Below are 17147 nucleotides of genomic sequence, written 5' to 3'. Positions count from 1 at the left end.
AAACCATCCAAAGTCATTGGCGTTTGGGTCTGATCTCCAGGTCTTAGACAGTGGGAACCTGCTTCCCAAGCGATGCTGGAGCCAGGCCGGGAAGGACTGGCCCACCACCTGGAACTGAGCTGTTTTGCCAAAGGCAGGGGTCCTTCAAGAAGTCTGGATGGTCAAAGAAGATATCTTTGCAACACAGATGTGGTTTAATGAAGGAAACGGTCCACAATATAAGCATACAACTGGCTCTTACAGCCTTGTTAGTCTCAGGGGGGAAGGGTTGCCAACCTCCAGGTACCAGCTGGAGATCTGCTATTACAACTGATCTCCATCTGATTGAGATCAGTTCACCTGGGGAAGATGGCCACTTTGGCCATTGGACTCTACAGCATTGAAGTCCCTCCCCTCCCCAAACCCCACCCTCCTCAGGCACCACCCCAAAAACCTCTTGCCGCTGGCAAAGAGGGACCTGGCAACCTTGGGGGAGGGGCTTCCTACAGCAATGTCTGTGCCCTGAGCCTGGTTCCATCGCACCCCCTGGCCTCTGGTGAAGCCCCACCTGTTCCTGCTTGCCGGGGGTGGGCGGGCGGCGGGGACCATTGCATCAGTGGCTGCTCAGCCCCCACCTCCCATGACTGCTGTTTCTGTGTCCTGTGATAGCACGGTTTCTAGACTGTTGTTCATTTTATTGTTGCTGTTGGTTTTAAAAGCCACTTGCAGTCTTGCTTTGCAGGAGAAAAATGGGATACAAATATATGGAAATAAATAAATACGGCTTCCTCGACACTCTTCAGCCTGTTGGGTGCGGAGTAATGGGGCCTGGGGCTGCACCCGGAACACTTAATCCTTATTGGGAAGGCCAAACGCAATCCTGCAGCCATTTACGGCTGCCAATATGCTTGGACCCAGAATAAGGTCACCCGGCCACACCGTTCCCTAATCCTCCTCAGGGGTTCTTCCGGGATGGCACTACTTTCCACCCCTTGGCATTGTCAGGGTGTAGGGTTGCCAACCTCCAGGTACTAGCTGGAGATGTCCTGCTATTACAGCTGATCTCCAGCCGATAGAGATCAGTTCCCCTGGAGAAAATGGCCACTTTGGCAATTGGACTCTATGGCATTGAAGCCCCTCCCCCCACCCTCCTCAGGCTCCGCCCCCCAAAACCTCCTGCCGGTGGCAAAGAGGGACCTGGCAACCCTATCAGGGTGCCATATGTGGCTTCTTCAAGTAAATTTTTACACAACATAAAATAACCTGGCTAAAAAAACCCAACAACAACAATCTTAATACTCATTGTAGTCATTTTTACAGCAGGGGATTGATTCCATGGACTGATTCATATTTAGGGCTGCCAACCTCCAGGTCATAGCTGGAGATTTCCTGGGATTACAGATCAGTTCATCTGGAGAAAATGGCTGCAGGACTTGAAGGCATTATAGTGCACTGAAGTCCTTCCCCTCTGCAAACCCTGCCCTCCTCAGACTCCTCCCCCCAAAATCTCCAGGTATTTCCCTGCCTGGAGCTGGCAACCCTATCCATATTTGGACATCCCCCCAACAGTCAATAGGAGGTGCTTGCCAGTCTTTTCACTTACCCCAAAAGGAAAATCGTCCCATTGGGGTGACTATCTCCCATCCTTACAACAAATCAATTCCTATAATATATTCAGGAGACTTAGTAATCAATACTGTTGCCACATGAGGGGCAGAATAGGCCAAATTCACTCATGCTTGGGTGACCAGCTCTTTCCCGGCCCCATAAGCACTGATATATACACGCCTTCCTCTGTGTTTAGTAGGGTTACCGTATATCCGGGTCACCCCAGCCCCCAATTATCTTAAAGCCATTACAAGTTTTAAAAGGGGAAGAGCAAAAGGTGGTTTGCGAATGTTGACATTTACCAAGTTAAAGCCCCAGGTTACTAATGTTAACTCCTTCACCTCCTGTGCAAATGATGTAATGATGAATTTAAGTGTATTGACATTTTAATATCAATATTTTAATGTGTGTGTGTGTGGACTCTATGGCATTGAAGTTCCCTCCCCAGGCTCCACCTCAAAAACCTCCCGCTGTTGGCAAAGAAGGACCTGGCAACCCTACTTGGGATACATCTTATAATTAGGGATGCCAAGTAGTGTTGAAATGAATAACAGCAGAAAATTGCCCAGCATTTTTTAAATAACCAAAAGTATAATAACTTATGATATTGTACATCACCAACCAATACATCACCAACCTATAACATCATAAATATGTCTAAATCAATCCAGCTAATAGAGTCCACATTGGAGTATTATTATTAGCCACTCAACTTCCTTTTTGCAAAGTATCGCGTTTTCCAAGCCTCAGGTAAGCTGAAAAAGGAAACTCTTCATATGGTGCATTTGTGGAGTACTATCCTGACAGATGCACAATTCTTCATGGACAGACCACAGGTCTCACAAACCAGCCAAGTTAGTGCTGCAAAGCTACAGGGGTCCGGGTATCACGCTGTTTCGACCAGCATCTTCTTCAGGAATCAACCATAACAGCTACTATATCTGCTCCTGCATTGATAGGAACGCTCTGCATTGATACTAACTGCCAAGTAGTAGCTGGAGCTCTCCCGCTATTACAACTGATCTCCAGCCAATAGAGATCAGTTCAACTGGAGAAAATGGCTGCTTTGGCAATTGGACTCTACGGCATTGAAGTCCCTCCCCTCCCCAAACCCTGCCCTCATCAGGCCCCCAAAATCTCCCACCGGTGGCAAAGAGGGACCTGACAACCCTACTTATAATACATACCCAGGCTGATACAAAACCATTCTATCTGTTAATGAAAGTTTCTGTGTGCATAGTATGTTCTACTAGACCAACGAAGAAGACCTGGGGGCCAAAACGCGTCTGGCGTGTGGTTTTAGATTATCAATCCTGTATTTGTTGCCATAAGGGCTGGTTTTTAACATATGCATAGCGCTTTGAAATAAATATTAATTTATTGTTTACTTGCATTTTATTTCACCCAACCTTTTGGGTACCCAACAATCTAATTTTCCACCACTCCAGATTCTGCAGAAGCCGATTGTCTCCGGGAGCTCGGCAGACCTCAGTTTGCCTCTGATATAATCCAAGCAACAGAATTAGAACATACCCTGTCGGGGAACACAAGATTCAGAATTGGTTCCTAATGCCAATTAGTAATGATGGAGAAGGGCAGAACATCTGCCTGTAATATGGCCCGGGACCCTCATATTTGCCTCTCCCCCTATACATCGCCGTGTCAGTTCCGCTCATCTGAGCTAGGCCTTCTGTAGGTGCCAACCTGCAAATGGGCAGAATCAACAACTGTCAGTACATGTGCCTTCTCTGTTGTGTCCCCCACTTTGTGGAACGGCCTGCCTGAGGAGGTCAGGAAGGTTCCCACTCTCCTGGCTTTCCACAAACTTGCAAAACTGAATTATTCAAGATGGCTTACCTATGCAGGCGATAGAGTCGCATTGTACTAAATGATTCACAAAGTTACTTGCATAAATTTTTAGGGACTGTGATCTATGCTACTGTGTTTAGCTTACTGAAACTAGGATCCTACTATGTAATTTTGTGTAATTTTATGTGTCGAGTTAAGATTTATGCTTACGGTTTGCTTCAGTACTGTACTGTTTTGAGATTCCTGATTGGTTCTACAACCCTAATCTTATTGCGTTGTTTTACTGAATACCCCATCTTGTCGATTGTATTGGCTCACTCTGTGCAATCTGCCTTGAGTCCAAGGGAGAAAAGTGGACTATAAATGACCTAAATGAAATAAATAAAAATTATGTCACCACAAGAACACAAATTCTAGACTGGGGGGAGGAGAGCCCTCTCACACAGTCAGTTCTGCCAAGGAAATTGCATAGGTACTTGGTTAATCTTGTACAGCTAAATAGTATGTAGGGTTGCCAGGTGCCCCCTAAGCACCGGCAGGTGTTTCGTTGTGGTGGGGCTGGGGGGGGGGTTGATCTATGCACGCACAGTGCATGTACCTGGACAATGTCACTTTTGGGTTTACCCCAGAAGCAACAGGGATGCTCTAGCACATTTCTCAAAAAGCTCTATGGAAAGCAGCTGAGGGGTGGCAGGCAGGCCCATTAATTGGCGGGCAATAGCCTGCCATTACAGGGCATCTGGGAACCCTAACAGTATGATCCAGTATTCTATCAGTTCCTGCGGCACTAAAAGCCAATCTAATTCTGAGACCTGCCAACTGAATGATGCATTAGGAATCTATTATGCTGTTGGAATGCTATTTTAGAGAAAATTTATTGGATACCAAGAAATACGTTTCTACGATTGCTCTTATCCCCCTCCAGAGGTAATCTAGTTACCGGTATATCATAATTTTTTTGGGTATTGCTTTCTGTATACAGGCACAACATGAAATTAACAAACAAACAAAGAAGAACAAGATGCACGAATGAAAATATTTGTTCTATTATCCACCTATAAATTTTATCCTAGGGAATAGTTTTTGGCACAGGTAATACATGTCAATTGAGTTCAGTGCACACATACACACATACAGCTTATACAAATGGTTTATTTGTTGCGTTCCTGTCTTACACATATCAAGATAGTCGAGAAAAGTCATCATCTTATGCAGCACAGTTGCTACAAAATATGGCCGTTGCCGATGGTTTTAAAAGAGAATGAGGAAATGTAATGGAAGACAGGCGGTTTCAATGGAACATCCCAATTCAAGACAGGAGGACGGGGTTTGTTTGGCTTCCTGGAAGCATCTGGCCGGCCACGATCGGAAACGGGAAACTAGACCAGATGGTCTAAGTGAGTGGACGACTTCTGATGTTGTTAAGCAATTACGTGACCATTTCAGAGCAATCCTAAATCAAGTTATAGCTTTCTAAGCCCAGTGACTTCAGTGAATTGATAACTCTGCTGCATTGTTAGACATGTACCCTTCTGCAGAATAAACACTGAAACTATAGAATGAGCATCACACATGAACATGCTGGCCAGCAGGATCTCTCTCCACTGCGAGTGCAGTTCATTCCACCCGTCTGCAATTCTCCTCACCAGAAAAGCTTCTAGAATGATGGGTTGGGAAGAAGTTGCCCCAGAAAATTTGCCTCATGCAAAATTTGAAGCTAATTTGGAGATTCCTCCAAATGCCTCTTCAGGTTAAAAGGAAGCCGAAGAGTTTTAATGGGATTGGCCACATTTCCCAGTGGTTTCGTATACTCCTAAGGACCACAATCTCACCTCATAGCCTCGGTCAGGCTCCTCAGGACAAGGTTGGAGTAAACAATGAGGAGTAAAAATGGGGCTGTGAGCTGACTGATCGTAGCTCCGCAGATTCAAGCATTCTACTTTCAGGCAGCCTTTTGCAAATGAGGGTTTACACCGAGGAACCCTTGGCATCTGTGTCAAAGGGACATTTTTAGGGGTGCTCTGTCCATTGACAGAAAGCACTGTGGCCCAACCCCGCAGAGTTGTATCTGTCCCCATAGTGAACAGGGCTCTGGAACACACCAAGCACTTCGCGGTGGCTGAAAACTGCGAGGGCAACATTTCCACAGACACCGAAGATGCCTGGAAGTGAGCTAGTTAGGCGAGAAAATACAGACTGTGTTAAGAAATTTTATTTGGATCTGTGATGAAAGCACATAATTACAAGTGGAAGAAACATAATGCCACAAAATTGCATAGGATCCTTACAAAAATGTGAATTACGCATCTAAAAGGGTGAGACACCAAATCATGTACATGTTCAAGGAGAGGGTCCCCCCACCAACTGAAAGCAAATCTGTATTTTCCAACCTGCCAGTCGTATACGGTATTCATACCATTTCACAGGAACCAGGTTAATGTCAAAAGAAGGCAGGCAACCTTCTTTTGTTCCTTTAGGCCTCTTTAAAAGTAAACCTCTTAATTACGAAGGTGTTCGATGCAAAAACGTCCAGCCTTTTATGAGCTAAAGTCCGGCATGCGCTGCCAAAAACAAAAGGACTCCCAGTAGTGTGAAGAGACGTGAAATGCACAGTAGGATTCAGTGCGGCCGGCTGCAGCTCGAACCTCTAAAGTGGAAGTGTCCGCGCGGTGTCTGTTTCCACAGGTTCAACACGTCACAAGGCAAATACGTAGAAGGCACAGGACGCTCACATCATAGACGCCTTTTTTCATTACCTTACTTTATTTCAAGTAATATTGATGGTCAATCACTGTAAGTTTGAACAAGGCGAGATATATAATCTTACACACTAGACTACAACTGCAAAAGAGAGCACTGTACAGATATATTTATATATATATAATATATTATATATAAAATGTAAGTACAGTCAATGGTCAAATACAAATGTACTGAAAACCCAACTACAGGGGATAGTATACTCTTGTCGAACCATTAACTTTTTAAATTATTTCATAAATTAAAAAGCTCATTGAATTTCTCCTAGACTATTTTGAAGCTGCACTATATACAAGCATGTCAAAAGAAATAATCTTATCTTTTTTTTTGCAAATACTACTATTATATTATATCCAGCCTAACTGAAAACAATTTATTTAACCTTTATATTATAAAATGCAGCATTAAACTTTTGACCTTTAAAGTTTTTTTAAAAACTTTTTTACCTTTAAAGGTTCTTCTTTTTTAAAACGATTAATATTGATCTTCAAAGTGCAAAAAGTAGAATAAAATGACAGGAGTCATATTCTTAAAATCAAAGGAAAGTCTATTTAGAGTTACACCCTCTAAATTACTTCAGACATTGTAAGCAGAGTACACGGTATCTTGTATATACTCTTCAGACAGTGTACAACGTTTCTTCGTGCGTGCTATAAATTAAGAGGAAAAAAATACTTTCAGCCAAGGTTTTAATTCCCCTATGTACATTAAGCATTTGACTCAAATCTTAAGTTTGATCTCTATTTATTGCTTACATTTAAATAAAGGAAGTTATTTCTACTGAGCTCCTGAGGGAAAGCAAACTACATATATGCTGTGATGTATGAAAAGGCTTCGCAGTCACCTGGCTAAAAATTTAGTGTTTCAATATTACCCACGAAGTAGATTCTATGGAGTTCAAAGGGACTGTAACCTTTTTGAAGGTTAACTGTATAAATAAATTTCACAATCAGAATTCCCGCGTTCACCCTCCATAACTTTATATCTTCTGTCTGAATAAATTTGCCCCTCCTTCCAACTTGGAAAGAACTGTTTGATATATACATTCTGGAGATGGCATTTTCCACATGCAAACTGTACAGTTTTTAAAACTATGGAAGAGATGTCTGTATGTTAGATACTATACAAAACATTTTCAGAATTCAAACATACGATTTGCAACCATAAAATAATAACTGAAAACAATACTCTAAAACCCACAAATTTATATTTGAAAAACAATACAATATTAAGTCGAAAATTCTTGTGGTTTCCTAACTACTAGGCAGTGATAACAGTTATCACGGAGCCAGAAAAGCCCAGTCTCTTGATTCCTGATGTTTTTTTCAGTTCGTTGATAGCCGGCTCCCAGCAAGGACATTTGTGTTCTGTACATACAATGAGGTGTATGCATGCGTGTGTATATGTACATGTGAATTCACACCAGTATGAAGCATATACAAGCACATGTATACTTCTAGGGGAAACATATTTCTTCTTAGAAACATCTGCACATTGCCAAAGTTTCAATGGAACGTCTTAGGAACAGATATTTCTCAAATATGGTCAACACAGCAAGCGGCTGGTGGTGTTTGCAAAGGGAAACAAAACCAAGTGCGGGTATTAAGATGGCACAAGCTTCAAGATGCAGTTACAGAGGCGGAAACAAAGGGCTGAAAGGGGACCATGTGTTTTGGGATGCCTGGCACCGTGGCTTCACACAGGGGAGGGTCTATGCACAGTTACCTTAAAAAAACACACAAAAACGCCAGTCCCCACAGACAGCGCTCCAGTGGGAATACATGCGGCTTGAAAAATGCCCGTGTGCAACTGGCTTGGGAAATGGCCAGGGCTGCCAGCTCCAGGTTGGGAAATACCTGGGGTTTGGGGGGTGGAGCTTGAGGAGGGTGGGGTTTTGAGAGGGGAGGGACTTAAATGCCATGGAGTCCAGTGGCCAAAGTGGCCATTTTCTCCAGGGGAACTGATCTCTATCACATGATCAATTATAACAGCGGGAGATCTCCAACCACCACCTGGAGGTTGGCAACCCTAGAAAGGGCCCTGCTGGTCCAGGACATCATTTTGAACGCATTGCAGTTTAGCATGCTGATAAGACAAAGGCCTATGCAAACACAGAACACGTGTCCACCCAACTTGCTGCTCTCGTAAACATGCACTTTTCCCTATGGATGTCTTCTGTATCGGAGGCTGCCCGGGGGGCACTCAAAAAAAGACAGTATCTGGGGAACAAGGTGGTGATTTGCTACGCCACAGTAATGTAGGCATGAGGCCTGGTGGTGGTAGTTAGAGGGGGGTATCAAATTCCTTCCCTGGATTATCTTCCAACTCTTCGTTTTGCAGCGGTTTATGGTTCTGCTTCCCACCATCAGATGCCAAAGAAGGGGTGGAGCCCTGGTCTCCATCTTCGCTAATTTTGCCTTTCATTGCTTCCTGTACAAATTCCAGAATTTCCAAGGGGAGTCTTTTGAATTTGTCTTGGTATTCTTGATCAAGTTCAGCCTGTAACTGGAAATAACATCAACACTGTAATAAATAACACAACAGACAAACTGTGTTCTTTCAACAACGGGAAAACTGACAACTGGTTTTCATATTTACTGAACACAGTTGACAAGAAGGCCGTTATGGTGACTGTAAAGTGAATAGGGGCATACCATTATTTAAAATTAGGGATAATTTTTACACAGTGAGTTGGTCCCATTAAATCCTCGCAGGTACAACATGTACATGTTCTCCAGTATACTCAAGGATAAGGGTGTGTTAAAGTACGTTCTTCATTAGGAACACATGCAACCTACGGCTATCAACATTTAAAAAGTTAGAAGAGTCCAGAGAGTTTAAAAATATTATCTCAAGAAATCTGTTGACTAAAACTTGAAACAAATTTGCTCATGAAAATTCTCAGAATTACCTTTGCAAATTTTAATTTTAATATTTTTAGATAGGGTCTTGTGCATGCTCTGAATATTTGATATCTTCATCTGGTACCTTAATGATGATATTCGGGTACTAGAATGACAGCTGATATTTGAGAATATTGGACTGTAGATATCCATCAATCTCATTTTTATTCCATCCTTCCACCAAGTCAGGGTTGTTTATAGGATCCCCCCTCCCCATTTCATCTTCACAGAAATTCTGTGAGGCAAAAGTGATGCTGAGAGTGCTGAGAGACGGGCCTAAGGCGAGATTCATCGTAGAGTGGGAAACGGCCTCGTTGGCATTCAGAATAAGGCAGCATGAATAGTTTCTGGGCAATGCTACACCTCCCAGTGGTTGTCAGGCTTCCTGCTTCCAGGCCAGAGAATAAGCTCCACCTTGGCCTTTTTGTGAGGAGGAGGAAGAATTCTGACGCACCCTTCCCCCGGGGTGCACACTTGTTTCCCAAGGGGCTCACTGAGAACGGGCCCCGGGGTCACGTCCGACATTCCTAGTTGATGTTAACTGCGGAGAACAATAAATCACACTGGGCAAGCTGTCATCCTTAAAAGTCTGTCAACCCCTGACAAACTTCTGAACAACCCAGGGCTTCCTACTGGACATTACAAGATGGTTGATGTGAAATGGTACTAAAATACAGGTTGAGTATCCCTTATCCAGATATCCGATATCTGGACTGACCCGAAAACCAGACTTTTTGAGCCACCAGGCAGGCATCATTCACCGGCCCTCAGCAGCACGCCAGTGTGCTTTCTGATGGTTCAACGTACACACAATTATCAAAAATATTGTTTAAAATTACATTCAGGCTATGTGAATAAAGTGTATATAAAACATAATTTGTTTTACAGTAAGAGTTGTTCAACTGTGGAACGAGCTACCTGGGGAGGTGGGTGAGCTCCCCCCTCACTGGCAGTCCTTAAGCAGAGGCTGGACAAGCACTTGTCAGGGATGCTCTAGGCTGACCCTCCATTGAGCAGGGGGTTGGACTAGATGGCCTCTATGGACCCTTCCAACTCTAGGATTCTATGGTCCTACCCACAATCCTTTTCTGACCAGCAATGCTGGAGGGCTGAACTTGGGACTACCTGCACGGAAAACTGAGCTACGGCCCGCGATCAAAAGCCCAACACAGTTATATCAAATTCAGTAGCTGCCAGGTATCGTCATTGTAAAAAAGAGGTATCGCTGGAAACCCCTTAGACTAGAGTGACTTTAAGAGAGCGTCATAAACACCCAGCAGTTCAAACTGACCTCACTGATACTAAAAGGCCCACAGCAATAGAAGGTGACTGGGAGACTCGGACTACCGACAAGCGGAGTCATGAAGAAAAACAAGGCCTTGTGAACCCACTACTGTCGCCATCTCAGGTCGCTAAGCAGAGAGATTCAAGATGGCCCTGCGCCCTGGTCGCCTCACCCTTTTGGATGGAAACATTAGAATTTCCCCAGGGCCCCAACCATGGAAACAAGCCGCACCGTTGCCATTAGTATAAAGCAGTAGTTCCATATTCACACAGGGAGGCTGGTGGACCCTTCAGGTTCAATGGCCGTGCCCTTCATATATGAATCATCCACCTCCCACAGGACTGCTGCAGAAGACATTCATGTCAGGAAAAAAGGCTTTGTAACTGGGATGGTCTATGGCAATGGCAATGCAGAGTTCAAAATGCATACTTTCTTCTAACACGAGTATTAGCCTCCGAGACAGACGTGGTAAACTGCAAAGAGTCCCAGAGAAACTGTAGGATGTCTGTCTACAGGTTGCTCTGGGATAACCCAAGGGGGAAGGGAAAGGCGTTGGCTTTAATCTCTTCGTGATGATCTCTTCCACGGGTCACTTAAGAACTCCTGTTCAGCTACGCGAAAGCTATGCCAGAGCCACATGCTCCATACATCTCAAAACCCAAAGACCCTTCCCTGTTTTAGAGCTGAACAACAGATTTAAATGTTTTAGTCGCCCTGTAAATAAACACCTTTCAAGACAGAAGGTCATCCGCAGAGGGAGCGGGTGAGCTCTGCTTTCACCAAGGAACTGACCAGAGTAATGAGAAGGGAAGCAGGTAAACAGTTCCAAAGCTGTGGAGAAATGGATTACCTCCCCCCCCCAATAATGTCACTCCACCGTCCTCCCAAGGGCTAGCGGATGAGTGTGGCTTAACTGGGAACCCTTCCATGATTACAACGCATCATTAGAACAATAGGGATTTCCCCCCATTTACAAATGAAAAACAGACACGGTTTGTGTGCACCACTGGGACATTCCCTTCAGAGCAGAGGCAGGTTAACTTTTATAGATGGGGGACTTGACTGGAGAAAGGACAGCACCTTTAACAGGCTTGGGAGACTTGTTTCCTTCCTTCCATCCCTCTTTTCTCCATGATTCCACATGGCCAGTGTGAACAGCCAGGCTGCTAGTGGGTGGCCCTTACATGGCAACGACCCCACAATGGAGTGAATTTGCCGCTATTGTGATGGGCAAAGGAAAGTCCACCCGCGTTACAAAAAGGAGGATGGAAACTCAGGATCTTCTGGAAGACGCCAATGATCCCTCCCCTTTTTATCGCGTTCCCACAGAGACTTCCAGTGGAACAGGTAGAGCAGAGCCATCCGCTAAACATGGTGACAGGATCAACATCCTAGTTATGACACTTTGTAAACACACACCGGCAGCGAGAGAACAAAGGTGAATAGCAACGAGAGCACCTAAGCCAGAACAAACATTTGCGATAACACAAGCCTTTTGAATTATTCGACATTCGCATGCACACTTTGAGTCAGGTTGGGGCCAGGAACTACATGTCAAGCTGCCATCTGAATGAAGGCACACATGTCCTGTTGCGCTCTTCGATGCCTCCCGTGGGCATATTTATTTATTATTTCAATTTAATGCCCAGCTTTCCATAATTTATTTATTATTTATTTATTTGTTATTTCAATTAAATTCCCCGCCATGCCCCCTCCCTAAACATTTTCGCAGTGCACAATTTACCGGGAGGACAACTGGTCACAAAAAAGCATCCCTCCCATTACAGCTCAGCGCTAGTTAAAATATGTCAGTCATTTAAACATAATAGCTAACTGCTGAAAGCCATCAAACACATTATTCAATCATAATGTGAAGGAGATAAATTCACTTAAAAACTTTAAGGCACATCTGTGTGAAGTTTCGGGGGGGGGGGGAACCTAAAGTACCAATTTATTTTATTTTATTTTTAATTTTTCTAAATGCCATCTCTCCCCACCCATTCACCTCTGTTCAGTACTTCTCATGAATTCTTCAGAGAGATCTTTAGGCTTTGGATCAATAACACTGCTCCAACTGAAACCTCTGTGTATTCCACACACTTAGCTACTCCCTAGTATCCAATGAATGGAAATGGCCTTGAGGATAGAAAGGAGAGGTGGTTGTTTATACAAGTTCTCCTAGGAGCACGATCCCTCTGGATCAGACAGACTGCCTTCAAGTAGATTTCCCATCATATATGTTTTGCTTAAGGCAGCTTTAGCAGTATAAGATTATTGGAGGCTCTCGTCGTTGTAAAGATACTCAACAGTGTACTCCTATGAACAACTGCTCCACTGAGGCCAATGGGCTGGAGTCACTCAGCCTCGGAATCCACAAGAAATAGCTGCAGCGGCAGGAGCGTGCCTTTTAATCGGCAGCGGCTGAGAAGAATCGCGCAGAAAACGACCCCTTGTTTACACAGCATTGCCACTTACCGGCTGCTTCTATTGCGAGGGCTGAAGAGAGAGCCTGTCCTCCCCTCACATCTTAATTTTTACTGCATCAAGTTTAAATACAGATTATTTCTACAGTGCCGCAATTAACAGATAGCCTAAAGACCTGTTATTTCAAACGAGCTAATGTGTCAAGGAAGTTTAAATAACAGCCACAGAAAACACTGAAAAATTAACTTCTTTTAATCCTGGGTCCTGTTTTTTGGTATAAGCTAGGAATGTAACTACGGGCTCCCCCCCCCCCACAATAATAGGGGAAAAGGTTATGAAGCGGCCTTACACAGGGCCAGACGGTTGGTCCCTCAAGGTCAGTGTGGTGTGCTGGGATGGACAACTGCTGCTCTCCAAGGTCATGAGTAAAGAAAAGTCTTTCGCAACACCTGTTAGCAGGGAAGGGCTTACAGCTGGAGACGCGGAGGAGCGCAGCCGGGCCCTGAGGAGCTGCCCCAAGTTAAATATTAAAGACAGTGTTGACATCTTCCTTCATGCCTGAGTAGAACGGCACTTGTGGTTGGGTGTGTCTGAAAGAAGAACCCTTTCGAAAACAAATATTTGTGGGACTTAGAGAAATGGAACGAAATGGACTTAATCCTTCTAGGAATTTTTATCTTTGTTGCTATGAAAAATACTCCGGGGCAATGGTCTCTCCTTGCTCTTGTAATCGCATTGCTTTTTATATTAATCTAGTTCTGTCTCTAGTAAAAACAGGATATTAGAATATTAAACCATTCTGCTATAAATACCATTTCAAAGGAAGTGATGATACCCTGTGTTGCACATTTCAGAAAAGGGGCCTTTCCCCTCATGGCAAACTTATAGAATTAAACTGTGATGTTAAATCAGAACATACCAGCTAGTGACTTTGCATGTAAGGAAACAGCTCGACAGTCAAAGTAATATTGTGATGGTTAAGCTCAACCAAATAACTCATGCAGAAAGATGACTAACTCGTGGGCTTTAAGAAAACAGCAACCCTGGTGCATCAAGACTAAAAAAAAACCCCAAACCGAAACAACAACACAACTATGCGCAAAACCATTAATCATCAAAGAGAGAACTATTGAAAAAGCACCAAATGGTGAAAGCTATCGAAGAAACACAATGAACTCCACACCAGTCACTGAACTTTCTGAGGAAATCAGATGTACAGCAGAAAGAAAGTGGAAACATAAAAAAGAACTGCACACCTCTAAATCAACAGTGCTGTGATACACCAGCATCCAAGATTGGCTCTCAGTATAGCAAGATTGGAGTATTCTGGCTATACCTTCAGAGTATTCACTGCACAGAGCAAAAGCTCACATGGACACATGATTGTGCCCTTATATTAGCCCTGTTCACAAGTTGTAGTGAACACATGTATATCCTGGATGTGTGTGCATGCTTCTGTTTGTAAGGAACAGCCAATATGCATTCACTTCGCAAATGAAACTGGTGAGTAGTTCCTGGGCAGATATGCGATTTCAATCACACATTCAGCTGTACATGCATTAAATGTAGCATGTCAGTGCATGCATGTGTACAGAAAAAGCAAGTGTACACTGAACATGGATCGTATGTGTGGACAGGGCGGCTGAGTCAGACTATTGGTCTATATTGGTCAGTATGGACTGCTCTGGTCTGACTAGGAGCAACTCTCCAGGGTCTCAGGTTAAGAATCTTTAACATCATCTACTACCTGATTCTTTTAACTGGAGATGCTGGGGACTGAACTTGGGACCTTCAGCATGCCAAGCAGATGCTCTACCACTGAGCAACAACCCTTGAAATTTAGGGGGGCCATGAGAGAAGAAGGAGGCCTGCGTACAGAGTGAATTTGGTGATGTTATGTTCAACAACCGCTGCCCTGACCCTTCGAATTGACTGTTCATTGAAAAGAAAGGCACATGCAGTGAGTGTGCGCAGAAGCGTGCCTACTCTGGGGTCTAGTCTTCAGACCTTCAAATTGGCTGCCCGTTGAAAAGAACGGTCCTAAAAATCCAGAACCTGAAAACACCACAGGGATCTCTCCCGTGAATCAGTAATTCCATACCCAAAATGAAGCAATCATTGTAAAGCCCCCAAAGCCCAAATCCCAAAAATGTAATGAAACCCCCAGATACACCCCCACCCTTGAAATTCTACCCTGCTGCCACTTATATGCTCAGCCTTGAGCTAGCCTCTTATGCAAATGGTATTCTTCAACTGGAAAGAAACCTTGCAGTGATCAAAGCAAGAGGTGGGATATTTCCCTGAGACATAATAAGGTTCCGACCTATTTCATAACAAGAAGCTGTTTCATTTCCATTATTTTTAACCCAGTGCAACATACAAGCTCACTGCCTGCTGTGACCAGTGCTGGATGGAATCAAAGCAATCCTGTGTGCGTACGCCCCCCCCCCCCGCCAACTGCAGCACCCCCACCAAAGATGGCCTCAAAAGACACTCCAACTTTTGAGTGCAGCTTTTCACACAAAGGGGGATATGAAAAAGCACGAGAAGATGGATGAAAGCTTCTCTTAAGAAACACCTGCGGACTTCCGTTTCTGCTGTGTGCTGTAACCATTCCAAAATCCCCTTGGAAAACACATTTCTTTCTGGGTGTGCTGCCTAGAGATCAATTTACAGTCTGCACATCATATTGCTGAGGGGTCATGCTGCATACCTATTCTCTCCAGGATCAGAGGAGCATGCCTATTATTTTGGGTGCGGTGGAACACAGGCAGGATGGTGCTGCTGCACTCGTCTTGTTTGGTGGCTTCCTAGAGGCACCTGGTTGGCCACTGTGTGAACAGACTGCTGGACCTGATGGGCCTGGGTCTGATCCAGCAGGGCCTTTCTTATGTTCTTATAGGTATGCGAAATCTCATGGTATAAACTGGTTAAAAAAGAGAGAGAGCTGCAACCCAACTTCCACGTGCCAAGCTTGCCCCTCGCGGCCCTCAGATCAGATAAAAATATGTTAGAGATCAAATTGAAGTTGAACACATGAAGCTGCCTTCTCCTGAATATCAGACCCCCCCCCCCGTGGTCCATCAAAGTCAGTATTGTCTACTCAGACCAGCAGCGGCTCTCCAGGGTCTCAGGCAGGGTTCTTTCCCATCAACTACCTGCCTAGCCCCTTTAACTGGAGATGCCGGGGATTGAACCTGGGACCTTCTGCATGTCAAGAAGATGCTCTACCACTGAGCCACAGCCCTTTTTGCAATGTACATTTAACTGTTCACCAAAGAGTTATTTATTGAATGATTGCCCTACTAGTATGGATTTGCCTCAAAAACATCTGTTGCTTCAGCTGATCGTTGTGGCTGGAATGACACTGGCAAATAAAAATGGAAGGACCAACTGGTGCCATCTATAGGATTGTGGCTAAATAGTGAGGTATCTATGGGGAATGGACAAGATTTTGTACAGGTATGTGAGGACTCGGAAAGGTTGGTCTGCTGCTAAATTTGAAGAAACTTGGAAATGATTTACATTGTACTAGACCAACCACAAAGGTTATCAGGATATACAGCAAGAGATGCTAGAATTTGTATGAAGGATGGCTTTGTGCCCTTAGAAATTGGTAAAGTATGCATGGTAGTTGAACATCTTAACTTAGGTTAAGAGTTCGGTGATAGAGTAGTAAGCCAGCGTGGTGTAGTGGTTAAGAGCAGTGGTTTGGTGGACTCTGATCTGGAGAACCAGGTTTGATTCCCCACTCCTCCACACGAGGGGCAGAGGACAATCTGGTGAACTGGGTTGGTTTCCCCACTCTTCCACATGAAGCCAGCTGAGTGACCTTGGGCAAATCACACCCCTGTTAGAGCTCTCTCAGCCCCACCTACCTCACAAGGGTCTGTTATCAGGAGGGGAAGGGAAGGTGATTGTAAGCCGGTTTGAGTCTCCCTTAAGTGGTAGAGAAAGTCAGCATATAAAAACCAACACTTCTTCTAAGGCAGAGGTCTGAAGATTATGATTTGATTTGTAATGTATGTTTAAGTTATGTAATGAGTCTATAGTTTTATTGTATAGAAGCGATGTCTATTTATCTTTTTTTTAATAACAAAGGTAAAATTTTAAAAAGATACCCCAGAAGCAGCAGAAGAACTTGGCTAGTTTCTCCATCTCCTGCCTGATGGCTACATGTATTTGTCTTAGGTATGTTTGGTTTACAAAGATGGGAGGTGAATTATGGGTGCAGCTCTGTGTTAAATTGTGACACAGCAAACACCCCTCTGCCGTGCAACAATACATCTCCATTCCATTTCTCAAGCTAACGATCTGTGGAGAAATGGCTCCGTGACACCTGTTATATGCCAAAACCCTGCCTGGTTCATAGCAGTTAT

General features: G+C 44.1%; 1 protein-coding gene across 1 annotated transcript in view; it reads right to left on the bottom strand.

Annotated features, from left to right (window-relative positions):
- Positions 1–8416: 8416 nt before the first annotated feature.
- PLCB1 (phospholipase C beta 1) overlaps positions 8417–17147 on the bottom strand; it is a 195759-nt gene continuing 187028 nt past the window's right edge. Inside the window, exon 29 of the mRNA XM_056856453.1 lies at positions 8417–8661. Coding sequence (XP_056712431.1) covers positions 8440–8661 — 222 coding nt within the window. The 3' untranslated portion in view covers positions 8417–8439. The remainder of the gene's footprint in view (positions 8662–17147) is intronic.

Source organism: Euleptes europaea, chromosome 10 (assembly GCF_029931775.1).
Source record: "Euleptes europaea isolate rEulEur1 chromosome 10, rEulEur1.hap1, whole genome shotgun sequence".
NCBI classification, from domain to species: Eukaryota; Metazoa; Chordata; class Lepidosauria; order Squamata; family Sphaerodactylidae; genus Euleptes; species Euleptes europaea.
The sequence above is the reverse complement of the archived record's forward strand: the minus strand, read 5'-3'. Positions and strand labels throughout refer to the sequence as shown.